At 63.7% G+C, this 27,849-nt stretch overlaps 2 protein-coding genes across 4 annotated transcripts; both read left to right on the plus strand.

Moving 5' to 3' along the window:
* The first annotated feature begins 478 nt into the window (after positions 1-478).
* Positions 479-9,312, plus strand: LOC102459201 (cytochrome P450 2B11-like). Of its 2 annotated transcripts, XM_075915593.1 has the most exons (9): positions 479-682; positions 1,778-1,940; positions 2,493-2,642; positions 3,545-3,705; positions 4,190-4,366; positions 5,255-5,396; positions 5,929-6,116; positions 7,382-7,523; positions 8,744-9,312. In XM_075915593.1, exons 1-9 carry the CDS (start codon positions 515-517, stop codon positions 8,920-8,922), a joined length of 1,470 nt encoding a protein of 489 aa, XP_075771708.1. In that variant the 5' UTR covers positions 479-514; the 3' UTR covers positions 8,923-9,312. The 2 variants fall into 2 exon arrangements, with proteins under 2 accessions (XP_075771708.1, XP_075771709.1); XM_075915594.1 differs by lacking the exon at positions 8,744-9,312 and having other exon boundaries at positions 5,929-6,195; positions 7,382-7,520.
* On the plus strand, positions 9,155-27,406 carry LOC142823880 (cytochrome P450 2G1-like). Of its 2 annotated transcripts, XM_075915584.1 has the most exons (10): positions 9,155-9,439; positions 15,838-15,930; positions 19,528-19,690; positions 20,498-20,647; positions 21,419-21,579; positions 22,605-22,781; positions 23,286-23,427; positions 24,396-24,583; positions 25,297-25,438; positions 26,056-27,406. In XM_075915584.1, exons 1-10 carry the CDS (start codon positions 9,155-9,157, stop codon positions 26,235-26,237), a joined length of 1,683 nt encoding a protein of 560 aa, XP_075771699.1. In that variant the 3' UTR covers positions 26,238-27,406. The 2 variants fall into 2 exon arrangements, with proteins under 2 accessions (XP_075771699.1, XP_075771698.1); XM_075915583.1 differs by lacking the exons at positions 9,155-9,439; positions 15,838-15,930 and adding an exon at positions 15,937-17,219.
* The last annotated feature ends 443 nt before the right edge of the window (positions 27,407-27,849 follow it).

A 27,849-nucleotide genomic window follows, 5' to 3' on the forward strand; every position in this document is an offset into this window, starting at 1 on the left:
CCCCTGGCTCCGCCGTGTCCCGGCGCTCACCCCTGGTGTCAGGAACGGTTTCCAGAGCCCCAGTTTTCCAGCTGCCGAAAGCCCCGCGTGGGAATCCGGCTGGACCGGCGGCCTGGGCCGAGTTCTCTGGGAAGCGGTTCGCTAGCAGGGAGCCTCCGGGCTTGTGTCCCAGGCGCTGTGTTTTAACTCGCCCCGGCCCCTCTCTTAGCCCAGGATCCCCCCCCCCCCCTCGGCACCGGGCCATGAAAACGGCCTTTGGGGGCCTTGGGATTTGCAGGGGGAAAAGGCAACTTTTTATCACTTTTGGGGGAGCGGGTCCGGAGAAGCCACTTTCCCGCAGGGCGCAGCCAGCCCGCTGCGGTCCGAAAGCCGGCGGCCGCTTTGCAGCCAGCCCTGCCTGCCGGCCCCAGGCCCCCGCGCTGGGAATCTGAACCCTGGCCCGGCGCTTTCGGATTGCTCCCCGCCCGCACGGGGAGGTGTGGTCCTGTCACTTCCTCTTCCTGCTCCCGGGACCATGGACCTCACCGGCCCGCTGCTCCTGCTCACGGCCGTCCTGTTCTTGCTGCTGCTGAGGGGGCACAGGGCGGCGCGGGGCAACCTGCCCCCAGGCCCGCGCCCCCTCCCCCTCCTGGGCAACCTGCGGCAGTTGTGGGGCCCTTCGCTGTTGCATTCTCTGCTGGCGGTGAGTTCAGTTCCTGCATCCCCGCTTCCCCGGCCGCCCCAGGGAGAATGAGCCGCACGGCTCCCTGCTGGCTCTCGGGGCTCTGCTCTTGAAGGGAGCCCCGACGGCGGGGCTCTGCCAGGGGGGAGCACAGAGGGGGAGGCTAGACGGCTGGGGGGCCGCAGCTTCTCCAAAATCCGGCCCCTACGGGCAGGGACCAGCCCGCCCTGTCCGGCCGCCTCCCTGCACCCGAGCGGGAGCAGGTTAATACAGGCCAGAGCTCTGACCTGTGACCTAGAGGGGCCGGGTCATTTGTCGACCTCCGGGGCTGGCGTCCATGGAGCTTATGGCCAGTCTGCCTGGAAGCCGGGCGCTTGGGCGGCTGCGCAGGAGAGGTTCCAATGCCGCCCGGCTGATTAGCACAGCGCTCGCCGCCAGGTTTGTTGTTTCGAGGGGTGGTGCACATTCACACATGCCTCCGTGCACGTGACAAAATTTATTCCACACACAGATGGAAAAGCTTCAAGGGAACACTGCTTATGCCAGAGGAGAATCTGGCACTAGGTGCGGCCTGTCTGGGGCTGCGATGGGGCAGAAGCCTGAATTATTTGGGCTGCCGTGCGTTTAATTCACAGCCGTTCCTTTGCTGGGCAGTATTGTGAGCTGGGGGAAGGGGATTCGTCCCACAGCACAGCGGCAGATAGGTTTCCCCCAGCCGCTGTGGGTCGGCGGGATGAGCAGCGGGCTAGCAAGCACGGGCGCTAATCCTGGCTCTTCCCCAGAGCTGATCCAAAAATGGTTCGGCTTTTTGTCCACCAGCAAAGGGCTCCGGGGGGCGGGCAGCTGAAAACCAAATATCCAGGTGTCCCGCATGTGCAGGAGAGCACATTTCTCTGTGATCGACCACAGCCGGGGCAGGCGAAATAGTGCCCTTTCCAGGGGCGTTTTCGCTCCAGCCCAGCACGTGGCTACGGCTGCACCAGTTTGCTGCTGTGCCTCAGTTTCCCTGACTCCGGCAGGGTTGGTGACCATGCACCTCCACTCGCTGGGTAAACCGTGGCACGGCGTGGGCATGGGGAGGAGTGTCCAGAAGTAACCTTTGCTCCCTTTCACTAGCTCCGAGACCAGTACGGCCCGGTGTTCACCATCTACATGGGGCCGCACCGGGCGGTGGTGCTGTGGGGCTACGAGGCGGTGAAGGAGGCCCTGGTGGACCACGCGGAGGAGTTCAGTGGCCGGGAGGGGTTGGCTCTGGCAGAGAGGACCTCCAAGGGCAATGGTGAGGAACATGGGTGGTGGGTATCGCTCATTACCAGACAAACAGGGGCTAGGGACACTGTTCCTACCTATTCTGGCTGACCTCCGTCAATCTATCTAGCTCTTTTTTGAACCCTGTTAAAATCTTGGTCTTCCCCACATCCTGTGGCGAGGAGTTCCACAGGTTGACCGTGCACTGCACAGAGAAAAACTTCCTTTGGTTTGTTTTAAACCAGCTCCCTTTTCATTGCGTCAGGTGACCCGCTATTCTAAAAATAACAAATGTTGGGTCCTTTTCTTTCACCTCCTGTTTCCTGAGTCTCGGGGGGGGCACTTTTCGAGGGTTCCCCCCCACACCGCATAGAAACGTCTGTCCGTGAAAGAGGAGCCTCTTGGCTAGTCATGGGTCTAGGGGAGCAGGGGCTTGCAGGGGAAGCTCCCGGCATTCGTCCCCCCTCATTAGCGGCACGTTTCCCCCTAGCGAGGGGCGGGGGAGCGGGCGCCTGGCGCGGGGCCGAGAGTTGGGCGCAGGCGCTGGGAGACGCTTGCCCACCCAGTCCCTTTCCGCACCCAGGGCTCTTCTTCAGCAACGGGGAGACGTGGCAGCAGCTGCGCCGGTTCGCCCTGAGCACCCTGCGGGACTTCGGCATGGGGAAGCGGAGCATCGAGGAGCGGATCCGGGAGGAGGCCCACTACCTACTGGAGGAGCTCGGGAAGACCAAAGGTTTGGGATTTTTCAAAGCTCTGGGGTTGTTCCAAAGAGGGGGGTGCCCTGGGTCCTCCCAGCCCTGTCCCTGGGGCCGCCCCACGACTCCCCACCCCCCATTTTGCAGGTGTTATTAACCGGGCAGGGAAAATTTCAGGCCTACAATAGCCATTCAAAGTGCAGGGAGCAGGAGGTACCCTGGGGCGTGTGGTCCAGCTGCCTCGTGAGTCCCTGTTCCTCTGCAGCCTGGCCGATCTGGCCAGACTACATCCCCCAGGATGCATCACTTTCGCCCCGCTAGGAAAGGAGGGGAATGGGGCGGGTGCTGTGGTGCATCATGGGAGATGTAGTCCAGCCACAGAACGTGGCCAAGCGAAGAGAATGGGAGCAGGAGGCACGTGGACCGCACATCCCAGGATGCCCCACGGCACCGGGCTCTGTTATTTGGGGGGGCTAGAGCAGAGGCCAGATGATAGCCGTGGCTTAAGTCCTCCCTGCCCCTCACCCCACCCACCACCGGGGTTGGGGGGCGGGGAGGATGGAGAGCTAACTCCAGGGTGCAGGGCTAGGGGGGATCCGGGCAGCCCAGCCCAAGCCCTGCACCCCGCCCGGTACCCGGGACAGCAGAGTGGCCAGGCGCTCAGGGCGCAGCGGGAGAGGAGGGCAGAGGCCGGGAGAGGAGGAGAAGTTTGGGGTTCTCCTGCGAGGCGGGTGGGAACCGGGGCTGGGACTTCAGGGGGGGGACAAAGCGGAGGAGGCACAGGAAGTGGTGGGGGGGATCCCCGGAGCCGCCCCGGCCGTGCCCAGGCGTTACAGCCGCCTGCCCCGACTCTCTGGGCTGGCCAGCGTGGGCTCCCTCTGCCCCATGGCGCCGGCAGGGCCAGCCCCACAGCTGAGCGGCTGTCGGGCCCGGCCTCCAGGGATTCCCATAGACCCCACCTTCGTGCTGCGGCGCTCCGTCTCCAACGTCATCTGCTCCGTGGTCTTCGGGGCCCGGTTCGACTACGCGGACCAGGAGTTCCAGACGCTGCTCAGCCTGATCCAGGCCAACTTCCGCCGCGTGGACACCGTCTGGGTGCAGGTAGGAGGCAAGCCCCCGGGTGGGGGGCAGCAGGGCCCGGCTGGGCTCACCCTCCGCAGCCTGCCTGGGATCTCTAACCAGATCAGGGCCCGCTGGGCACCACCCAGACCCCGGCCGAGATCAGGGCCCCCCCAGACCCCCCCGAGATCCGGGCGCCCCCAGACTCCGGCCGAGATCAGGGCCCCCCCAGACCCCCCCGAGATCCGGGCGCCCCCAGACTCCGGCCGAGATCAGGGCCCGTCAGGCCGGGCGCCCCCAGACTCCGGCCAAGATCAGGGCCCCCCCAGACTCCCCCGAGATCAGGGCCCGTCAGGCCGGGCGCCACCAGACTCCGGCCGAGATCAGGGCCCCCCCAGACTCCCCCAAGATCAGGGCCCGTCAGGCCGGGCGCCCCCCAGATGTGGCTTCCCTGGCTCTCGTACGGAGCCCTTTGCTCTGGGGGGTCCTCTTGGCACCCACGGTTCCCCTTCGTTGCACCCCCCAGCTCTACAACCTCTTCCCCACCATCATGAACCTCCTGCCCGGCCCTCACCACCGCCTCTTTGAGAACTTCGAAGAACAGAAGCGATACGTGGCTGGGGTCGTCCAGAAGCACAGAGAGACCCTGGACCCGTCCTCCCCACGGGACTACACCGACGCCTTCCTCATCCGGATGCAGCAGGTCAGGGCCGTGAGCGGCAGGTCGGTGACACCGGATTAGCGAACCCCCGTGTAGACACCCTGAATCTGGTTTCGTTCCCCCTGCTCCCGTCGCGGGCAGATTGGGAATGTAACCCCAAACCCAGTGGACGGCGGAGAAACGCCCTCTCGGCGAGGGCGAAGCGTGCCGCAGGGAAGGGGCCGTTTCAAGGAACGGCTCCACGCAGAAAATGCTTGGAAAGTTGAAAACTGTCCCGAGGCCCCGTGTCCACATGGAACAAGTGTCCGTTTGCCAGCGGAAAATGAGATTTTCCTTTGAAGTAGGAAGGAAAATCCCAGACGTTCCATCTGTTTCCGAGCGGTCAAAATCGAAACCAAACGAGCCGCTGGACTCGGCTTTTCGGCTCCTGGGAACGTTCCCAAGGTGGACAAACGGGGAACGTTTCCACGAGGCTTCCTGCCCAGCTCGAGGCTGGCTCGGGCGCCACCGCCCAGTTGGGACCGAGCTCAGACCCACCTGGAAATGTCTCTGGCCGGTTTCTGGGAGAGCAGAGAAATGTGGAGGCCAGGAAGGGTCTCCAGGGGGCAGCCCATGGGGGCGATCCTGGTGGTGAGTGAACTTGGGGCTGGGGGGGCCATGGCCCAACCCCGCCCATGCCACCCAGGACCCCATGGGAGCCAAGCGCCCCCACTATGAGGGCAAACCAACCCTACCCCAGCGGGTGGCGTGTGGCCCCAGCCTTCCCGGAGAATGGGGAGGGTGGGGGAGGACAGACCAGTAGGGCTGGTGTCACGGCTCCAAAGCCCCCCAAGACGTGCTCCAGGGGGCGGGGTGTGGGCGGAGCTGGAGGCGGGGTGTGGGCGGGGCATGCGGTTCTCACGGCCCCTCCTCCGCCCCCTGCCTCTCCAGGAGGAAAACGATCCGGACACCAAATTCCACCAGGACAATTTGCTCCTCTCCGCCCTGGATCTGTTTTTCGGGGGCACCGAAACGACCAGCACCACCCTGCGCTACGGGCTGCTGCTGCTGCTGAAACACCCGCAGGTCGCAGGTCAGCCAGCACTGCGGGAACGGGGCCGGCTCCGGGCCCCGCTGCTCCCAGCCGGCGTCGGGAACGGGCGACCGGGAGCCCCGCAAGCACGTCCAGTCCGACTGCACGGGGAGGAAGCCGGGGCCTGCTAGGGCAGTGAAACGCCCAGGCCTGGCTCCGGGGGATCCACGAAACGCCAGAGCGCTCCTCCCTTTCCCCGGGCCGGGGCGGGCTGGGAACGGCCCTCAGTGGGCACGAGTAGCCTCCGTGGTCTTTGCCGTGGGTGGCGAGTAATGCCAGCAAGGGGATGGCTCCATGGGGAGAGGTGGCTGAAGGGGCGGGGACTTGTGTGGAAGGGGCGGGACCTCTGTCAGAAGGGGCGGGGCCAGGGCCACCCACAGGCCACGCCTTTGCCACACGACCAACCTTGCACGCAGCTTATGGGCTGTCATTTAAGAAGCCCCAACCCATCCGGGGATGTTCCTCCCGCTGGGACGGGCAGGACAGCAGGGCTCCCGCTCTTACCGCCCTCCCCTGTGCCGTCCCGTCACAGCGCAGGTCCAGGCGGAGATCGAGCGGGAGATCGGCCAGCAGCGCGCGCCCCGCATGGAGGACAGGGCCAAGATGCCCTACACCGACGCCGTCATCCACGAGATCCAGCGCTTCGCCGACGTCCTTCCTCTGGGCGTGCCCCACGCCGTGACACGGGACACCCAGTTCAGAGGCTACGCCCTTCCTAAGGTACACTGGGCCGGGCCCCACAACGTCACCCCACGCCGTGACACGGGACACCCAGTTCAGAGGCTACACCCTTCCTAAGGTACACTGGGCCGGGCCCCACAACGTCACCCCACGGCAGCGCGAGGGGTCAGTCTGGGGGGGCTGCTTGAGGGCCGGGGCCGGATTGTTTCCTGCGGGGGCGAAAATGAACAATCCGCAAACAGGTTCAGAGACTTGTGTGATGGCGCGTTGGGGGTTCCCCGTCTCCTGCACCCCGAAATGGCACAAACAGACTGCACCAGCCAGTGGAATTGAGGGTGGTTTATTGCTCCTCCAGCACAGCGCAGCACAGATGTAATCTGGTTACAGGAACTGGGGCTAAGAGGCCTCAGTGCCCCCCTTGAGATAGGGGAGTCCCAGCCCCCTCCCCAGCTCCTTATTCCCTGCCTTCCAGATAGGAACTAACTAACCCTCTTCCAGCCCTGCCCCCCAGCCAGGGCAGCATCCACCTTCCTTTGTTCCTCTCCATGGGGGGTGTCTGGCCACTGGTTCAACAAGTTTGGCCTTACCTCTGCCTAGCGAGGTTTTCCCTGCTGGGTCTTGCTCCAGACAGCAGGGGTCACCACAGCCCAGCAAGTACCCCCACTACGTCACAACTTGACAGGCAAAAGCCCGGATTCTGGTCGAGCCGACGGTTTGGCTCCAATCTCGCCCCTTTCTTGAGGTTTCCGTTTGGGGACATCGGGCGATAAACGGACTGCAGATTGGGCTCAAACCGAAGCCCGACCTGTCACTTCCAAAATGCCCCCGTGCAGCAGAGCTTTGCACGATTTTCCCAACGTGAACAAGCTGGTGCAAGGGCAGCAGAATCTAGGGGGAAAAATCAGCAAACCAGTTTCGGATACAAAGGGTCACCCGGCTCCTGCTCTGGCTTCCCGGGGGCCCGCTCCCCAGGGCCTGCTGCCCCTTGTGTGGGCAGGCGGCTGCACTAGTGCAAGGAAGCTGCCGCACTGGAATGCGCCACACTGTGCCCTGACCTTGCACGGGTAGAAATAACCGTGCAAGGCCCTTGTGTAACTTTGCTGCCCTCCAGTGGTGGTTTCTCTAAAGAACAGCTGCCGTGGGGCCCTGTCGATTGTGAGCTCGCTGGGGCAGGGACCGTCTCCCCCCCCACCTGGCTCCAGTGAACAAGGACAAGAAGGCAGACCCCGTCCACTCCTCGAGCCCCGTCCTAGGTGTCAGATCCGGAGCCATCTCCACTAAGCTGGGTCCAAACTCTCCACCAGGGCACGGCCGTGTTTCCCATCCTGCATTCCGTCCTGCACGACCCTGGGCGATTCGCCGACCCGGAGACCTTCGACCCCGGGCACTTCCTGGACGCGGATGGCGGATTTCAGAAGAACGCGGCGTTCATGGCCTTCTCGGCAGGTCCGGGCTCCCGGGGAGTGCCCCATGGGGGGCGGGCGGCTGTCGCGGGGGGCTGCCCGGGGAGTGCCCCATGGGCGGCGGGCGGCTGTCGTGGGGGGCTGCCTGGGGAGTGCCCCGTGGGCGGCGGGCGGCTGTCGCAGGGGGCTGCCCGGGGACTGCCCCATGGGCGGCGGCCGGCTGTCGCGGGGGGGCTGCCCGGGGACTGCCCCATGGGCGGCGGCCGGCTGTCGCGGGGGGGCTGCCCGGGGACTGCCCCATGGGGGGTGGGCGGCTGTCGCGGGGGGGCTGCCCGGGGACTGCCCCATGGGCGGCGGCCGGCTGTCGCGGGGGGGCTGCCCGGGGAGTGCCCCGTGGGGGGTGGGCGGCTGTCGCGGGGGGGCTGCCCGGGGACTGCCCCATGGGCGGCGGCCGGCTGTCGCGGGGGGCTGCCTGGGGAGTGTCCCGTGGGGGGCGGGCGGCTGTCGCAGGGGGCTGCCTGGGGAGTGCCCCGTGGGGGGCGGGCGGCTGTCGCGGGGGGCTGCCCGGGGAGTGCCCCATGGGCGGCGGGCGGCTGTCGCGGGGGGCTGCCCGGGGAGTGCCCCGGGTACCAGTCTGTTTGCCAGAGCCGGACGGCACCGATCCTGCCCCGGATCACGGCTCGAGGCCTCCCCGTGAGGACTCCCCCGGGGCGCAGGACTTGCATCGCCCCCCCATGCTGGGGTGGAGGCCTGAGACGTGGGGGGCCACGTGGCATCCCCAAAAAGTGGGGTTCCTAATGGACGGGGCCTCCTTGTGCCCCTCAGGCCCCAAGCCAGGGAGATGGTCCTCAGGCCGGTCCTCAGGCGAGCCCGCTGGGGCAGGGACCATCCCTCAGCCTGGCCCCAGCCCAAAGGGTGGCAGGAGCGGCCGGAGGAAAGGCAGGTCCCAGTCGCTAGGCCCGAGGGTTCACCCGGGGCATTCGCTGGGCACTGGCGCCCCTGGGGGCCAGGGTCCCCGCTTGGCCGGGACGTGGCAGGAAACCCCTTTGTGCAGCCGCAGGCCGGCGCCGCCCCGTCTGGGCATCACTGAGAGCAGCCCCGGGGCTGGTGTAGCCACAGGCCGCGCCCAGGGGCCCTGCCGGGGGGGAGGAGCCGCCGCTCGGGGCGAATCCGAGGGGCCGGAGACTCAGGTCCTGGGCCCCCTCGGCCGGTTTTCTTGGGGCGGGGGGAGCCGCCTGCCAACGACGCCCGCGCTCTCTGCAGGGAAGCGAGCGTGTCCCGGCGAGGGCCTGGCCCGCATGGAGCTCTTCCTCTTCCTCACCACCATCCTGCAGCGCTTCGCCCTCCGCCCGGCCGGCCCCGAGGAGCTGGACGTCTCGCCGCAGTACCACGGCTTCGGCAAGCTGCCCCGGGACTATCGGCTGCGCTTCGTCCCCCGCTGAGCCGGGCGGCCGGGCCACTCCCCCTCGGCTGCACCTCGCACGGCACCCCGCCCTCGTGCTGCACCTCGCACAGCGCCCCGCCCTCGTGCTGCACCTCGCACAGCGCCCCGCCCTCGTGCTGCACCTCGCACAGCGCCCCGCCCTCGTGCTGCACCTCGCACAGCGCCCCGCCCTCGTGCTGCACGCCACCTGGCCAGGGCACCAGCATTGTGCACAGGAGGCAAGCGGGAGCATGGCTGTGGAGGAGCACGCATGTGTGTGTGTGTGTGTGTGTGTGTGTGTGTGTCTATGTCCTAGTCACCTGCTCTGTGTGCGAGACACACAAAGCACAATCATCTTGGTGCCTGATGCTGACTGTCAAAGAGAAGCCACTGAGACCCTGTCCAGTTGCGTTGTGGTCCGAGTGTCTCTTTCCGCCTGGTGCCTGAGCGGGCGGAGGCCGGGGCAGGAGGCCACCAGGAGAGGCAGAGGGCTGCGGAGAGGAGCAAAGATCTCTGGGATGTCGCCTCGTTTCCAGGTAAGGGGCCTGCCCCTGAGAATCCAGCAGCTCTCGGGGGGGTTGGATTCTGTCCCACCCTGAGCAGGTTGCTGCCGTGCTCTGTGCCTCAGTTTCCCCCACACACACCCTGTGTGTGGCTGGGTGGTGAGCTCGGTGGGGGGGGTAGCACGGCACGTGGCTTGGGGCCTGAAACGCCGCTGCCCACCCAGCACGTGGCAGAGCCTGGTCCCAGGGACCCCGGTGGAGTTTCAGATTTGAAGCAGCAGCGTCTCCCGGGGCCCAGCACTGTCAGTCTGGGGGCATCTGGGCGCATGGTGGGGGGTTCGTGCTCTCTGGCTGCCCACGACAGCGGTGACCCTGGTGCTCCCTGGCCGAGTGCCGAGAGCCTCTCCCGACACTCCCCCTGCCAGGCGTGGACCCCTCAGGTGACCAGGTGTTGCACTTTGCACAGATTCTAGCACATCAGCCTCGTTAACCATGCGTGGCACCCCCAGATCAATAATGGCCGTGCGAGGTAGACCCAGATTGGTGACAATGAGCGTGCAAGGCACCTCCAGGTCGATGACAATGACCATGCGAGACACCCCCAGATCGATGACAGTGGCCGTGCAAGGTATACCCAGATCGATGACGAGTGTGCAAGGCACCTCCAGGTCGATGACAGTGACCGTGCGAGACACCCCCAGATCGATGACAGTGACCGTGCAAGCTATACCCAGATCGATGACGAGTGTGCAAGGCACCTCCAGGTCGATGACAGTGATCGTGCGAGGCACCCCCAGATCAATGACAGTGACCGTGCAAGCTATACCCAGATCGATGACGAGTGTGCAAGGCACCTCCAGGTCGATGACAGTGATCGTGCGAGGCACTCCCAGATGGACGACAAAGAACCCCAGACGCAGCTCCCTGCCTCAGTTTCCCCTCCTGCCCCCAGTGTTCTTCGTGCTGGCGTTGGGTCGGCTGGCGCTTGGGTTCCTAAACCTGGAGCCTCCTCCCCCAGCTGCCCTGCTCCCCGCCCCACGCCTGCCCCAAACCTCTCCGAGTCCCCCCAGGGGCAGTGTGACAGACCGGGCCTTGTCTGGGCACAGCTGAGTGCGTCCGCTCAGGGCGAATTGCTCAAATCCGGGGTTCCTTACAGCCCCCGACTGGCGACCTCTCCACACAGGCCAAAAACCAGTCTCACAGAGCGCTTCAGCAGCCTGCCTGAAGCCTCCCGAGCAAAACCCCTCCGACACCCCAGCTATATCCGTGCCCCAGATGGCCCCGGGCCTATACACAGGTGGGGGGTCCTAGCACCCAATCCCACCTACCCCGAACAAGTTCTGTCCGGTTCCAAGAAACCAGCCACAGATCCCTGGTCAATTTACCCTCTGGACCTTACCCACAAATCACGCTGGGCCAATCCTTTAGAATCTATATCTAAAGGTTTATTATTACAAGAAAGAAAAGCTTGAGAGTAAGGTTATTAAAGTACAGTACGTTACATGCACCGAATCTCCCAGTTCTCGATGCAGGCTCTAGCAGAGATGTTGCAGCTGCTGGTTAAAAGTCCTTATTGCACATCCTACGATCAGGATGGGTTCCCAGGTCTTCCGGGCTCTTCAATCCCTGCAGTGCTGCCTCTGGGATGAAGTGCTGAGCTGAGAACCAAATGGCATCGACCACATGGCCTCTTTATACTCCTTCCTGGCCTCTTCCAGTATGCAGCAAGTCACCTGGTCAGGTTTCCTGCTGGCTGCCCTCAGGTGACAAATCCCATTCTTTGGGTGTGTCCATAGCCTATTGAGAGTCATTGTTCCACAGGGCTTTGCTACTCAGCCTGTCCATAGCCATGCTTAACCCATTCACAGAAATATTCAGCTTCTACACAGATTACAGATCTACACACACAGACATTATATATTCACATAAACAGTGTACACAGGATCAGAAAACAACAAGCTCCCATTCAATACCCCACATGGCTCCCTTTCATACAGATTTCTGGGGCCAACACCCCCACCTAGGGGTGCAGCAGCGATCTGGCTGCTTCCCTCCAATTTGGTAATGTGACACCCCCAACGCAAAATTGATGCAGGAAGTGATGCCAGTAACATCACTGAGGGCATCACAGGCCTCCCCAACCAAAATGGTGGTGTGCCTCAGTTTCCCTTCTTACACAGGACCTTCTGGCTGGAACCCTTTTTGTCCTGTAAGAAGTTCCAAGACCAGTTACAAGTGTTAACCACCAAATAGCAACATCACAATGTCCCCTTACATACCATCTGTCGTTTGGTACATCTCCAGACAGATTACATGGTATTTTCATAAGCTCATGCACACTGTATACCGTTACAATTCTCTGCAACAATAATCCATTGGTTACAAGAATTAACATCAGTAACAAGAACAATCCTATATCAGGTGTATACTGAAATTCTCCCTCAGGCCCCTTCTCTGGCCCCACCCCATTGCAGTTTTGGCCCTTCAGGTTTAAACTGCAAATCTTCTTGGCCAAAACAAGTCCTGCCCCTCCCCCTTGTCCTCTGGGCTCCAGGCCTGAAACCTCTGGCCTGACCGAGACAAAGGGCTGGCTGGGCGTGACTCCCTGGCTCACAATGGCCCTGGAATTCTCCCCATTCCCCCACTCAGTGGGGTAACAGCAGTGAGCTGTAGACTCCCAAGTCTCTCCTCTGTCCACCTCCAACCTCTGTTTCCACATGGAACCAGATATCCACTTCCCTGATTGAGTATGAGTGTCCACCGTGTCCAGAGATGGGAGCGTAACTGCCATCTCCTGCATCCTAGGGAGAGTGACCACACAGCTGTTCTGCTCTGCATACTTAGCTACCCAGCCCTTCTCCTGAATCTGAGACACTAACTTCCCACTCTCCTCACTCACCTGGGAACAATCCTGTCCCACACACACTGACTTCCCAGCAAGCTGGTCACCCACAGTCACTGGGTTAACCGCCTGCTCCAGTTCTCTGGCTGTTCCTGCCTCCTCTGGAACAACCCTCAGTCCCTCCGAGACCTCTCCACCACCATCCACACTGGGTTTCCCTAAACCCAAGTCAGTGGAGTCACTGTTAACAGACAAGTTCTGTCTGTCAGGCACTGCAACAAGGGCCTCACACAAGAAGCTGCTGCCTTTTACAGGCAGAGCTTTCTCCTGAATGCCTTCTCCCAGCAAGGCCCTGTCACCTCCCTCAGTCACAGCAAACTGCTTGCTACAAGCACTGCCAGGACTCTCCTCCCTATGAGCTTCCTTAAGCAGCAGTTCACCCTTCCCTGGCTCTGCAGTAGCATTGCCCTGCTGAGCCCCAACCAATTCCTCCTGCACTTCCCTTACTCCCTGAGTTATCTCTGGCCCCTCAGGTGGATTCACAGATAATCCCCTCTCAGGCACATAGACAGACTCACAAGAGACAGGGTCAGAGGCATCTTCACTCCCTGTGCAGCTCTCTAGATGGCTGTAAACGTCCACACCATCATTAGGCACCAGAGTTAACACACCCTCATTCTCTCCTTGTGCCCGGGCTAAGGGGTCTCCCTGCTCCCACCGAGTAGCTCCCCCCTCTGCCAGCAACACAGCAGCATCAGGCACAATATCAGGGTCACCACTGTCTGGTCTCTGGGGTTCTGGTAAAACACTGACTGACTCTACCTGAGTCACCTCATCCCTCTCCCCAGCAGACACAAACCTTGGGCCACCCCCTTCCTGGGCCTTAGCCATATCCAGACCCAACTCTGGGACAACAACACTGCTCTCAGCCTTCACAGGCTGTGGGGCACCTTCCTCAGACAAAGGAAGAAACTCTTCCCCACACACAGCCAGACAACCAGAGACAGCTTCTCCCTTGTCCCAACACCCCTGGCTAATCTCAGGCATACAGCTAGCCACTGGGACAGCTTCCTTTACTGCCCCCTTGCTACTTCCACCAGCCAAATTGCCAGCTTGCACACACTGTGCTTCTTCACACAAATCACTTTCAGCTTGTGCAGGTTCAATTCCACAAACCTCACCAGCCACCAGCTCCTCAACTAAAACTTCACTCTGGCCAGCCACTCCAGGCTGCCTCAGAGAAACATTTCCCCGATTTCTGGGCTCTTCCTGCCCTGGTTCTGATTCCAGCCTCACCTCTGAGGCATCAGACGGGCCCTCACCCACAGGCTCACATATAGAGACACTTTCCCCTTGGTTACAGGGAGTCTGACCAGCTCCAGGAAACTTTCCATACCCACATGCACCCCCTTCCCAAACCTCCCTGTTAGCTACAGGTAACACAAAAGGTTTGCATTTACACATGCTTTGGGGTTGGGTCATCACATCAGCTGGGTAAAATACGTCTGCCATATCATAAGCATACCCCATACCCACAGAGTTATACATTGAACCTTCAGGAGGATACAGTCTCTCTTGTTCTTTTAGTCTCTTAAGCTGGAGGTCAAGTCTAGCATTTTCCTCCTTGGCTAGGGCCATCTTCTTTGCATGCTCTGCCTCTTCCCTCCTCTGTCTCTCAGCATATTCTGCCTTTTTCTCCTCAAGTTCCCGATCCATCTCCTTCTGTCTCTTAGCAATTTCTTCATCTGCCTTCCGCCTTCTTTCAGCAGCCTCCTTGGCTTGCTTCTGCTCCTTTTCATCCACATCTCTGGTTAATAACAACACTACCAGATCTAGTTTAGAGGCCCTTTTCCTAAAGGCAATGCCTCTCCCCAAGCACAAATCCTTCAGAGCACTTTTGCTCAGACTCTCATATAGTTCCGGGATCATCGCAGCGGCTCTTTAATCAACCAAACTCTCAACACCAAAAATCAAATTTAGACAGCGTGGGGTCCTGATCCCAAAGCTCAATTGACCAAGATCTGTGGATCCTGCCGACTACGCCACTGTGACAGACCGGGCCTTGTCTGGGCACAGCTGAGTGCGTCCGCTCAGGGCGAATTGCTCAAATCCGGGGTTCCTTACAGCCCCCGACTGGCGACCTCTCCACACAGGCCAAAAACCAGTCTCACAGAGCGCTTCAGCAGCCTGCCTGAAGCCTCCCGAGCAAAACCCCTCCGACACCCCAGCTATATCCGTGCCCCAGATGGCCCCGGGCCTATACACAGGTGGGGGGTCCTAGCACCCAATCCCACCTACCCCGAACAAGTTCTGTCCGGTTCCAAGAAACCAGCCACAGATCCCTGGTCAATTTACCCTCTGGACCTTACCCACAAATCACGCTGGGCCAATCCTTTAGAATCTATATCTAAAGGTTTATTATTACAAGAAAGAAAAGCTTGAGAGTAAGGTTATTAAAGTACAGTACGTTACATGCACCGAATCTCCCAGTTCTCGATGCAGGCTCTAGCAGAGATGTTGCAGCTGCTGGTTAAAAGTCCTTATTGCACATCCTACGATCAGGATGGGTTCCCAGGTCTTCCGGGCTCTTCAATCCCTGCAGTGCTGCCTCTGGGATGAAGTGCTGAGCTGAGAACCAAATGGCATCGACCACATGGCCTCTTTATACTCCTTCCTGGCCTCTTCCAGTATGCAGCAAGTCACCTGGTCAGGTTTCCTGCTGGCTGCCCTCAGGTGACAAATCCCATTCTTTGGGTGTGTCCATAGCCTATTGAGAGTCATTGTTCCACAGGGCTTTGCTACTCAGCCTGTCCATAGCCATGCTTAACCCATTCACAGAAATATTCAGCTTCTACACAGATTACAGATCTACACACACAGACATTATATATTCACATAAACAGTGTACACAGGATCAGAAAACAACAAGCTCCCATTCAATACCCCACATGGCTCCCTTTCATACAGATTTCTGGGGCCAACACCCCCACCTAGGGGTGCAGCAGCGATCTGGCTGCTTCCCTCCAATTTGGTAATGTGACAGGCAGTCCAAAGCGCCCCCCCCCCCCCAGCTGTCCTGTCTTCTGGCGCCACAGCAGCCCCTGGTGGGCGAAACGTGGAACTGCAGCCTCTCCCGCTGCGGAGTCTATTATTCTCCGGGGGCGGGGGATGGGAGGGAACTTCGCACTTCTGTTGCCTTTGTTAAAAAGCTGGTGGCCTGCCCCCCCCCCCGGCCCCCGAGCTGGGTGGGTCAGTCCTTTTGGAGTCAGCTGCTTTGCCCTCTCGCTTTCTCCTGCGCGGGGGATTTCCCCTCCCCCCTCGCCCGGCCCATGACAGCGACAGACAGACAGACGGACGGACCCGCTCCTGGCTGGCCTAAGCTGTGCATCCATGGGACGCCCGCTCCTTAAGCGCTGCGGCCGGACCTGGTCGCCGCCTCTCAAAAAGGGGACAGGAGCGGGGTCTATAACATCATGAGGGGGCGGAGAAAGATTGACTTGCTCCCCTCGCACAATCACTGGGAGTCACCCAATGACACGAAGAGGCAGCAGGTTTTAACACAAACCCGAGGAAGGTTTTCTTCCCCCAGCGCACAGCCAACCTGCGGAACTCCTCGCCGGAGGATGCGGGGACGGCTAGAACTTTCAGAGAATTCCCAAAAGGGCTGGATAGATTCACGGAGGTGAGGTCCCTCACTGGCTGTTAGCCAGGCTGGGGAAGGAGGGCGTCCCGGCCTCTGTGTGTCCGTGGGCAGAGGGACGGGCCTTTGCTCTCACCCGGTCCGGCTGCTCTTAGGGATGGAAGGCACTGAGCGCCGCCGATGCTCTCTTGGTGCCGGGCCGGCCATGGTGCGCACCCGCCGACCGAGAGCTGGGCATGCTGCCGGGCCTTTCCTACCCCCCCCCCCCCCCCCCCCCAGTGTGAGCCCAGGGCCAGGCAGCGACTGGAGCCCTGCTGTCTGCTCCGGCCGGGGCGCCCCAGGACGCTGATGCCCGGTGTGTGGGGAGGGGCACCTGGTTCCCGCCTGAGCGCCTCTGAATGGAGCCCGGAGCAGCTCCGGCGTCCTGCCTCCAGCCCCGGCTCGGGACGGGGGGGTCAGCTAGCCGGGCGCTGGGTGTCTGGGCCGGGGCGCGGGGGGGGCTCAGAGTGAGGACAGAGGGGCCTGGGGCCGCCCGGCAGCAGGTCACCTGACCCTCCCCCCCCCGCGCCTTTCACGGCCGCTTGGTGACCTGTTCCAGCCGAGGAGAGGAGGGCACCGAGGCCTAGTGGTTAGCGCGGTGGCTGCGGGGCTGGAACCCGCCGCCCGCCCCCTGCTCCACGGATCGAATCGGCCAGGTCCGTGTCCCACGGGAGAGAAACAGCCCCCCCCCCCGCGCGGGATGCGGCGCCCACATCCTGCCCGACGGCTGGGGCTCAGCAAGGGGGGGGGGGGCCTCTCCTTCCCGAGCCCCTTCGATGGGGCTCGGCGCGCCTCCCACATCCGACCCTGCAGGCGCGCGGGGCGGGCAGCCCAGGAACCGGGGCGCTGGCTTGGAGCCTGCAGGGCCCGAGGAGTCTCCGTGGTGCCCCCCGGTCCGTGCCCGGAGCCCCAACCTGCCCCGCGCCCTCCTGCCGAGCCCTAAGACCGGGGCCCAGCGAAGCGGAGCGAACAGCCCCGAGGGCCGGGGCCCGGACGGCGCGGACACCCGCTCCCCCAGGCGTGAGAAACGCCAGCGCCCCGGTCCCGCCCCCACCCGGCCCCTCCCCGCCCAGCGCCAGAGATCCGCGCCCGGTGCCGCGCCGGCTTGCCCGATGGAGCTCGGGGGCGCAGCCACGCTGGCCCTGGCCGCCGGCGTTTCGTGCCTGGTTCTCCTCTGGGCCTGGACGCGGCCGGGACGGAGCCGCCTCCTGCCCCCCGGCCCCACTCCCCTGCCGCTGCTGGGCAACGCGCTGCGGCTGCTGCGGGGCGACCTGTTCACGTCCCTGATGGCGGTAAGTTGGGTCCCGCCGGGAAAAGCGAGCGGGGCGGGAGCGCGGGTACGTCGGGGCGGGCTGGCACCGTGCGCCCAGCCCCGCGCCTGGGAACTCCCCGAGAGCGCGCGGGGTTGCAGGACTCGAGCTGGAAGGGGGGGGCCCCGGCTGGGAAGGGGGCCCCGGCTGGGAAGGGGGGGGCCCCGGCTGGGAAGGGGTGATCCCGGCTGGAAAGGGGGGGCCCCGGCTGGAAAGGGGTGATCCCGGCTGGAAAGGGGGGGCCTCGGCTGTGCCCAGGCCCACGCGCTTGGCTCCGGCTTCGCTCGACATGCCAGCCAGCGTGCCAGCAGAGCGGGCTTTTGCTCCTCGCGGTCCACTTCATTTGGGGCCAGCCCCGGCTCGCTGAGGCTGGGCGACGGCTGGTTCCCTGGGGGGGGGCGGCTGGCCCCGATGGGGGGAGCGGGAGGGTGAAACCAGCCAGGAGCCAGGAGCAGGCAAGACTCCAACAACGCTGAAAAGATGAGGCCTCTGCACGGGGCCTCCTTCCCCCAGCCACTGGGAGCCGAGAGGGCGCACCCAGCCCGCCCACGGAGTCGGCTGAGCAAGGGAGATCCAGGCTGCACCCACAGGGCAGGGAGGAGGGAGAACACCTGGGTTTGCACAGGGGAGCGTAGGGGAGCCCCAAAGCCAGCTCGCCCAAGGGTGGGAATGCGCGTTGGCCACCGGGGTGCGGCCGCCTGTGCCTGATCCCTGGGGGGGAAGCCTGGCCCGCCTGGTACCCAGGGACACGCCGCGTGTTCAGAGGCCCCTGCAGTCCTGACACTCCAGGGCTAGTGCCTCTAGCCAGTGTGCAACTTCTCCCCGGGAGAAAAGGTCATTCCAGAAATCACGCGCTGTAGGGAAAGGGAAACTGAGGCACGCTCTCCTAAGGCTGTCATGGCAACGCACCCGGATTCCTGCAGTAGGGAGAACAGGCTTGGCTACATTGCCCGGATGGGACTCGGATTCCAGGCATATGCCAGAGCTTGTACAGATACAGTCATCCCCCCCCCCCCCACGCCGCGCTTGGCACGATGGCGTGAGACGTGTCGGAACCGCGCTGCGAAAGCCGAGCCCGCCGGGCTTGCGAAGGAGCGCGGCCGTACAGCTACTCCCGGGACGCCCCTTCCCACGCTGCAGCCGGTTGTAGACCGACGCGGCTTTCCGAAACCATTGCCGTTAGGCACGGAGATCGGAACCGGTGGGGGCGCGGGACCAAGCAGGGGAAGGCCCCGGGTCGCCCCGTCTGCATCCGCTTCGCCGGGGGGGCGTTACTGAATTCCACGGTGAACGGACCAACCACTGTTGCAACCGCTGTTCTCCGCGGGCACCGAAGCGGGTCCCAAATGTGTCAAGGGAGAGGCCTGGGAAAAGCTGGTGCGTGCCGGCAGCATTGCTGGGTGTGGCGTTCCTGAGCCGTGGCTCGGTGCCCCTGGGAGACCCGGGCAGACGTGGCCCGGCCTGTGGCCCGGCTGGCATCTCCGCGGCGCGCTATCGCGGGCGAACGCATCAGGGCTGGATTACCCAATAGGCAGGCCAAGCACGTGCTTAGGGCACCACCAAATCGGGGCACCAAAAAAAGAGATTTTACGGTGTCGTTTTGTTTCTATTTTGAATTCCATATGGAGGGCAGCAGCATCTTTTCAGTGCTTGGGGCCTCTGATGGGCTTACTCCGGCCCTACTTGCCGGGATCTAGGTGGGTCCCCGCTCGGCCCACGCCCGAGGCGTCTCCGGAAGGGGGGAGGTTTGAGCTGCAGCGCGACCCTTTCTCGAGGTGTGATGGCGCGTTGGGGGTCCCCCGTCTCCTGCACCCCGAAATGGCACAAACAGACTGCACCAGCCGGTGGAATAGAGGAAGTTTATTGCCTCTCCAGGATACAGCACAGCACAGATGGACTCTGGTCACAGAGCTGGGCTCGGATGCCTCAGGCCCCCTTGAGATGGGGGGAGACTGGGCCCCTAAACTCCAGCCCCTTTCCCTAGGCTCTCCTCCATGCTCCCAGACAGCCAGCCACTCACTAACCCTCTTCCAGCCCTGCCCCCCAGCCAGGGCAGCATCCACCTTCCTTTGTTCCTCTCCATGGGGGGTGTCTGGCCACTGGTTTGCACAGTGACTCATCCTGTTTTGCTGGGTCCTGGTACCCACGGCAGCCAGTGGGGGTTACCCCAGAGCCAGCAGCATAGAAACCAGCCAGGTACCCCCACTACGTCACACGAGGCCCCTCCGCCTCCCGGTTGCGGCAGGCTCTGGTCTTTCCGCCTGCCCATTTGCACCCGTTCCCGCCGCAGCTGCGGGAGCAGTACGGGCCGGTGTTCTCCGTCTCCCTGGGCCCGCGGCGGGTGGTGGTGCTGTGCGGGCACGAGGCGGTGAAGGAGGCCCTGGTGGACCACGCCGAGGCGTTCGGCAGCAGGGGACAGATGCCTACGCTGGACAGAATCTTCCAGGGTTACGGTGAGCGGGAGGGCAGCCTCCCCCGTCCCCCCTTCCTGCGCCCCCTCGCCCGGGTCCCTCCTCGGGGATGGAGGAGAGCGACACGGGTCCCCCCCGGCCGGGCACAACCCAGCCCCCAGCCCCTGCCCCCGGGCTTGTTCTCGCGACCCCGCCGGGGGAAAGTGCTTCACGATGTTGTGCCCACGCGCAGGCTGCGGGGGGCGGGCAGAGTTTGGGGGAGGGGGGTGACGGCGCGTCGGGTCCCCCCGATCCTGCACCCGGAGCAGCCAGAACAGACTCCGCCCGCCAGTAGAACAGGGAGGGGTTAGTGCTTCTCCGGGACAGACGCGATGTGGCTACAGGAGTAGGACCGGGGTGCCTCAGCCCCCTTGGGGCAGGGGTGCCTGGGCCCCTAGACTCCCGGCCCCCTGCTTCGTCTGTCCCCCTCGTGGTTCCCCCCAGCCGAAACTGACCCTTCCCCCGACACCCGCTTCCTCTGTTCAGTCCCTGCCCTCTACAGGTAGGACCGGTGTCTGTGTGACCTCGGGCCCCCGCTGGGCAGTGCTACAGACACCGGCCAGCAGGGGTCACCCACAGCCCACACAGGCCTGCCCACTACATCCCCAGGGGTCCGGGTTTGGGGGGCAGCAGGGGGTTGGCGTTACAGGGCTGGGGTGCAGGCGTACCCCTGGCGGCTCCCAGGCCGGGGTTCCCCATCTCTGCAGACACCCTGCTCCCTGGACCCAGCCCTGGGCGCCACCTTCCCGCGGGGGCCCGGCGGTTCCTCGCTGTGGTCCTCATGCCCGGGCTCCTTCCTCTCCCCCTCAGGGCTCCTCCTGGCCAACGGGGTGCGGTGGAAGCAGCTCCGGCACTTCTCCATCGCCGCCCTGCGGGACCTGGGCATGGGGAAAAGGCTCCTGGAGGAGCGGGTCGCCGCGGAGGCCCAGGCTCTGGTGGAGGAGATCGGGGAAACCAAAGGTTTGCGCCAGGCGGGGGCCGCGGGGGAGGGGCTGGGTTCTCCGCGCCGCGGCTCCCCCCACGTGCAGCGGGGGGCTGTGGAGCCCACCAGTGGGGTGCCCTGGGGAGGTGACTAGTCCCCGCTGTGCAGCCCCGGGGAGGCCACGTCTGGAGCTCTAGGCCCCCACTGCAGAAAGGACGTGGGCGCGTCGGGGAGGGGCCAGCGGAGGGCGATGGGAAAGATTCGGGGGCTGGAGCGCGGGACCCACAAGGAGAGGCCGGGGGATCGGGGCTTGTCCCGTCTGCAGGGGAGACGAGGGGGGGGGGGATGTGAGAGTCGCCTGCAGCTCCCTGCGGGGGGGTCCAAAGAGGCTGGCGAGAGGCTGTTCTCGGGGGGGGGGCAGAACGAGGAGCGATGGGCTCACCTTGCGGGGGGGGGGGTCTAGGTTGGAGATTAGGACAAACGATCTCCCCAGGCGGGCGGGGGGGCGCTGGGCTGGGTTCCCGAGGGAGGGGCTGGAGTCTCCGTCCCTGGGGTGTTTCGGTCCCGGATTGACCAAGCCCTGGCTGGGCCGATGGAGTCGGGGCTGATCCCGCCCTGGGGGTCTCGGATTCCAAGTCCGTAAATGGGGAGGTTCCGGTTCCTCCCTTCTCGGGGTGGGGAAAGGAGGAGGGGTCCCTCGGGGCCCGTCTTCCCCCCACCCCCGCTGCCCCCCTGTGCCCACTGGCCCCGCACGGCTCCTCTTCCCTCCCTCTGCCCCGGCCGCTGACCCCGTCTGCCCTGCCGCCCAGGGTCTCCCTTCGAGCCCGGCCGCCCCGTCAGCCTCGCCGTGGGTAACGTGGTCGCCTCCCTCGCCTTCGGGCAGCGCTTCGACCCCCAGGACCAGGCCTTCCTGGCCTTGCTTGATGCCATCCGGGGCCTCTTCCGGGAGCTGAGCAGCCCCTGGACCCAGGTGGGTGGCGGCTGCTGGCGCCGCGGGGGGCCTGGGGTGGGAGCGCGTGCAGGGAGGAGAGCAGGGATCCAGGCAGGATGGCCAAAGGGATTTAGGTGCCTACAAGTGCAGGGAGGGTTTTCAAGAGCCCCTAAGTGCCCTAGGCACCAACCCCCCGTGTGACTGGGGCGCCTGACCCCTCCCCGCCCTCCTGCAGGGGGGCCTCGTCCTTCCCCCGACCCGCCTGCTGCCAGTGTCTCCCCCTGAGCTCCCCCCTTCCCAGACCCAAGTCGGACACAGGGGCCCCGGCGCTATCCCACCCTCCCATCCTGTTTGATGGAACACAGTCCCATTCCCGGCACGTCCCGCTGCCCTGGCGCGGCCCAACCCCCGCCCTGCTGTGCGCGAGAGGAGGCTGCCTGCCCATCTTCCCGTTGCGCAGTTCTTGAACCCACGGACTCCCAGGCGGGCGGGCGGACGCGCAGCCAGACAGACGCACGCTCTCCCCACAGCAGCACAGCAGGGGCCGTGGGCCAGCACACCACATGGCCGCACGTCTCATTGTCTAGGCCTTCGGGGGAAGGGCAGCCTGGCTCTGAGCTGTCTCGGGGGGCCCCTACGAGCCCAGATCCAAGTGGGGATTCCCCGGTTTGCCCCCACTGGCAATTTCTTGGTCTCTGGGGTCTTTTCTAACAGCCCCAGCTCCTGCAGCCCGGGGCCTCAGGCAAGACACTTCGCCTGCCTCTTCTTTTCTAACATGAGCTTGCCCATGTGTGGGCGGAGAAACGCCCAACGGGCCACCCCGCCCGGCTGGCCAGCCACAGGATCTCCAAAGCCAGGAGTGGCCTGTCTCTAATCTCCCCGGCCGTCAGCCGCTCGTGTGGTTCCGGGGCCCGCCTCGGTGTTTGTCCTCTCCCGCGGGGCCACCCTGAGCCAGCTGTGGGAGCAGCCAGATGGGGTCGGCGGGGGGGTGGGCTCAGCTGGGACGGCCCGCCAGCTCCCTCGCTGTGTGGCTCACAGAGCGTTCTGCGCCCCCCCCACCGCAGCTCTACGAGATGTTTTCAGGCCTCCTGCGGTTCCTCCCTGGCCCCCACAACCGGATCCTTGTGCACGTCGGGGTGCTGCACGATTTCGTCACTGGGCGCATGCGGAGGAACCAGGAGACCTTGGACCCCAGCTGCCCACGGGATTATATCGACGCCTTCCTCATCAAGATGGAAGAGGTACGGGGCGGGGGGGGCGGTATCTTGGGGGGGTCTCCGATGGGCTCCGGGACGCCCCGACGCGGAGCCAGGGAGGCGAGGCCGCAGCTCGCTGGGCACTAGGAAGAATCCCCTTTATCTCCGTCGCCCGGGGCCCGTTTCTCCACCTAGCGCCGTTATTTACCCAAATGCCAAGTGGGCGCGGGAAGCGTCTTGTGCCCCCTCTCGGAATCCGTGGGCGGGCAGAGATCTCAGGAGGCGCCGAGTCCAGCCCCCTGCCCAAAGCGGGACCAGCCCGACTCCATCCGCCCAGCCAGGGCTTGGGACTGAAACACCTCCAGGGATGGAGATTCCACCCCTCCCTAGGGAACCCAGCCCAGCGCTTCCCCGCCTGCCTGGGGACTCGTGAGCTCGATTGGGTCTGGTGCAAACCTGGTCACAGACCTCGGGTTGCCGTTCGTCTCCCCGGAGTCGGAGCGTCCTGAGCGAGAGTCTGGGGGCTTTGTGTTGGTCTCCCCTGGCCAGGAAAAGCAAAACCCGCACAGCGAGTTCCACGCGAGGAACCTGACGCTGAGCACGGTGCATCTGTTCTTTGGGGGCACCGAGATGGTGAGCGCCACGCTGAGATACGGCTTCCTGCTCCTGGCGAAACACCCGGAGGTCCAAGGTACCGATGGCGCGGGGCGGGCCGCCCCCGTTTCATGCAGAGCGAGGGGTGATGGAGAGGGAGTGGCCGAAAATCTCTCTGGCACAGCTTGCTGAGCCAGCCCACGGAGTCGCCTCCGTTGGAGTTTTGGAAACTTTCCGGCCCTGCAGATCGGGAGGGCAGGGCCGCGTCGGGATGGAACCGAACGGGCTTGGACTCAAAACGATTTTCTTTTCAGCACATTACGTTTTCGGGCAGGGAATTCCCATGTTCGTTCGTGGCTCTCGGGTCACTTTGGAGGGGAAACCGATTTGGGAAACACCACGTTTCCCGTCCAAGGGACGTGCCGGCCCCTGCTGGAGGGGGCTACCGGCTGTTCCTCAACCTGGGCCACTCTGGGTGGGGACTGTCGGTAGCAGAGCCAACGGCAGGGGCCAGAGAGCGACGTTTGGCCTGGTTCTGTCTCTAGCCTCCATTATGGAAGCAACGGCTTCAAGGAAAGCGCTCTCCCGTGCAGAAGGAAAGGGGGGAGCTGGGGCGGATGCTTCCTGTACACTGGCTGCTCGGGCAGCCACCGGGAGTGATTCACATGCCACCCCACTGATTAGCAGCGAGCTCGCAGCCTGTGCTTTCACTGGTGGTGCACATCTGCACATGCTTTGGTGCGTGTAACAAAATTTATTCCGCACATGGATTGAAAAATTGTAGGGAAGAGTGGTGCTAGGTTGGAGAGCCCAGCACACACACCCCAGCTCTCACAGAGGAGGTTGAATCTGTGGTGAATTCACTACACTGGGAGCCAGGAGATGTGCGTTCAGCTGGTGACTCCTCGTGCAAGCTGTGCTCGACCACAGTCTCTCCAGCGCGGTAGTTCTCCGCCTGTCCGGCAGCGTCCGGCAGCAGCCTGCCCCCTGCTGGCAGCATTGCTGGAGAGTGCCGCGCCCCCGCTGCCCGTGCCCGTAACGTGCCTCCCGCACCTGTCTCGACAGGGAAGGTGCACGAGGAAATCGAGCGCGTCGTCGGCCGGGACCGCAGCCCCGCCGCCGAGGACCGCAGCCGGATGCCCTACACCCAGGCGGTGATCCACGAGGTCCAGCGGTTCTGCTACGTCCTCCCGCTGGGGATCCCGCACGCCGTGAGCCGAGACACCCAGTTCCGGGGGTACACGCTCCCCAAGGTGCTGAGTGCGGAGCATAGTGCACACGCCCTCGTCCGGCCCCCCAACCGCCCTCCGGCACGGGAGCCTCCCCCCTGCCCTTCCTGGCTCTGCTTTCCTGGCCCTGGGCGCTGCCCGGCCACGCCTGCACCCCAGAGTCAGCTGCATTTGGCGCTGGGCAGACGATGCAGAGGCAGCGCCAGGCCTGGGTCTCTGTCGGCCACTCATCTGCTCCCTAAACAATCACTGCAAAGCTGGCCCCACGGGTGGGACTCAGCAATTTCTCCAGAAGTCTCAGCTGCAATGGGGGTCTGACAGGCCCCAGAACTGGCTGGGGGGGTGCACGTCCTGGGTGCACCTAGGAGACAAGCCGTGCCAGCCATGGGTGGCGGGTGAAGGCCAAGCTCCGCCCCTTCTGCCTGTGGCCACACCCCTTCTCCAAGACCACACCCCCCTTCAACAACCCTCTCCCCAGCCAAGCCCCGCCCAACCCCAGCTCTTGAGTCCAACCATTCCTGGCCACCCGGAGGGCTGGTGTTGGGGTCCCACATGCTCTGGGCGGCTGCGGGATGGGGTGCAGGCAGAGGGCCTCGCTGTGGCAGCAGGGCCAGGACTCCTGGGTCCTTTCCCGGCCCTGGGTCCCAAGCCTGCCATGCCGTGGCTGGAACCAGCGGGGGAGCTGCGGCCGTGATCGCCGGAGCTAGCCAAGCAACCCGACCCGCCTGTCTCGCCAGGGGACCGACGTTCTCTGCGCGCTCGGCTCTGCCCTGCGGGACCCCGGCCACTTCCGCGACCCCGAGCGCTTCAACCCGGGGAACTTCTTGGGCGAGGACGGCCGCTTTCAGAAGAACCCGGCTTTCATGGCCTTCTCCGCAGGTACCAGCGTCTCTCCCCGCCTCCGCCCCTGCCCCGCACGAGGCCTCGGTCCCAAACCCCGAACAAATTCACCCCGTAGAGGCTAGGCGCCGGCAGCTTCACTGGGACTGGTAAGAACAGGAGAGCGGCCCATCCAGCGGCCAACGCCAGGTGCCCCAGAGGGAAGGAACAGAACAGGGAATCAAGTGCCCCCCCCCCATCACCCATTTCCAGCTTCTGACAAACAGAGAACAGGGCCATTCCCTGCCTGTCCTGGCTAATAGCCATTGCTAGACCTAAGCTCCATGAATCTATCCAGCTCTTTTTGGAACCCTGCTAAAATCCTGGCCTTCACAACATCCTCCGGCGAGGAGTTCCACAGGTTGGCTGTACGCTGCGTGAAGAAAAACTCCCTATGGTTTGTTTTAAACCTGCCCCCTCTTCATTCCATTTGGGTGACCCTTAGTTCTTGTGTTCTGGGCACAAGGAAATCACTTTTCCCTATTCGCTGTCTCCACCCCGGGCGTGATGTTGTAGCCCTGCTGCCGGGAGCTGAGCTCTACGCGTGGAAGGGACCGAGCGCCCTTTCTGGGTCTGTGGGACAGGCCGGATGGGTACGTTTGTCTTTGTTTCCCCAGGGAAGCGGATCTGCCTGGGCGAGGGCCTGGCCCGCCTGGAGCTCTTCCTCTTCCTCACCACCGTCTTGCAGCGCTTCGCCCTGACCTGGCCCGGCGACCCCCAGGAAATAGACCTAACCCCGCAGGGGAGCGGGTTTTGGAACCTCCCTCCTGAGTACCAGATCTGTGCCGTGCCGCGCTGAGGAGGGAGCTCGCCGGTGGGGGGGCAGCGAGCAGGAGACACGTCCGACAGCCCTAGGCAGGCCTGTGCCAATGAGGAAGCTGTCCCAGGCAGCGATCTCATGTACAGGTCTGGGCACAGGAAATGTGTGGCTGCTTTTTGTAACGCCCGCGGAGCTCTGACGTCCTGTCCTGTCCCGGCACGGAGGGGCCCTGCGAGGGAGCAGGCGCGTGGCTTTGTGCTTGCAGAGCAGGTGTGATGCTGGGCGGGGCTGTGGGGTCTAGTGGTTACAGCAAGCGCCTGGGCATCAGGGGTCCATGCCTGGTTGCGGGGGCGGGGCTTGGGGGTGGGGCTTATTGACAGAGAGGCTGGGATCACGCGTGTCTGTAGGACCAGCGCCCATGTACGTGGCAGAGTCAGGAAAAGAGCCCAGAAATCCTGTTTCCTTGTCCCCCGCTCTAACCACTAGGCCCACCTCTACTTTCCTAGAGCGAGGAGCCCTCAGAATGGCCGGCCCTGGGAAGGGAGGGAGGGAGGGCCTAGCGGTTACAGCAGAGGACGGCTGTCGGGACTAGATTAGTTCCCCGGCTGAGTCCTGCCCGCACTCCTGCATGCGCGGGGGCCAACGTCAATCGCGGCCGGGGGAGGGGGTGCGGCCGGATGGCCTGCAAGGCGACGGAGACAGGACAGGCGGGCTCTGGGGCTGTGCAGGGCACGGAGGGGCTGTCTTCGCTCGGTCGGCTCCACCTGTTACATCTCACGTCTGTGCACATAAGAACAGCAGAGCGGCCAGCCTGGCTCAGACCAACGGTCCCTCCAGCCCAGCATCCTGTCTGCCCACAGTGGCCAACGCCAGGTGCCCCAGGGGGAGGGGAAACAACAGGGAATCCTCACGGGATCCGTCTCCGGTCACCCACCTCCAGACAAACAGAGGTAGGGACACCATTCCCACCCAGCCTGGCTAAGAGCCGTTGAGGGACCGAACCTCTATGCATCTATCTAGCTCTTTGTTGAACCCTGTGAAAGTTCTAGCCATCACCACATCCTCTGGCGAGGAGTTCCACAGGTTGACTGTGCACTGAGTGAAGAAAAACTTCCTTCTGTTTGTTTTAAACCTGCTGCCTCTTCCTTTCATTGGGTGACCTCTCGTTCTTGTGTTCTGGGAATAAGTAAATGACCTTTCCTTCTTCACTTTTGCCACACCTGTCATGATTATATAGACCTCCATCCTATCCCCCGTAGCCTCCTCTTTTCTGTATGTACCAGGGCAGCCGCAGCGTTAGTGGCTGAATCTCTGTTACGTTCCCTGCTCCTCCAGCCTCTTTCCTGACCTGGCCGGAGAACAGCTGTTTGGCTTCTAGGCAGCCGAAGTCCATGCCTCCCTTGCTCCCAGCTGGAGGTGGTGGGGCATGAACCGGCCTGTGCGGGGGCGGGGCTGTAGGACTGGAACGGGTGGGGGGTGGGGAGGCTGGAGCTGCACTGGCAGAACTCGGGGACCCAAAGTGGGGGGCTGCCGCTCACACCCGATGGCCCAGAATTGCTGGCAGGGGGCCAGCCCTGAGCTAACGCCAAAGGGCAGCCCTGCCCACCCCCCGCAGAAGTGCTGGAGAGTAAAAGGGAGAGAGGGAAACTGA

This window comes from Pelodiscus sinensis, unplaced genomic scaffold (genome assembly GCF_049634645.1).
Source record: "Pelodiscus sinensis isolate JC-2024 unplaced genomic scaffold, ASM4963464v1 ctg34, whole genome shotgun sequence".
NCBI classification, from domain to species: Eukaryota; Metazoa; Chordata; order Testudines; family Trionychidae; genus Pelodiscus; species Pelodiscus sinensis.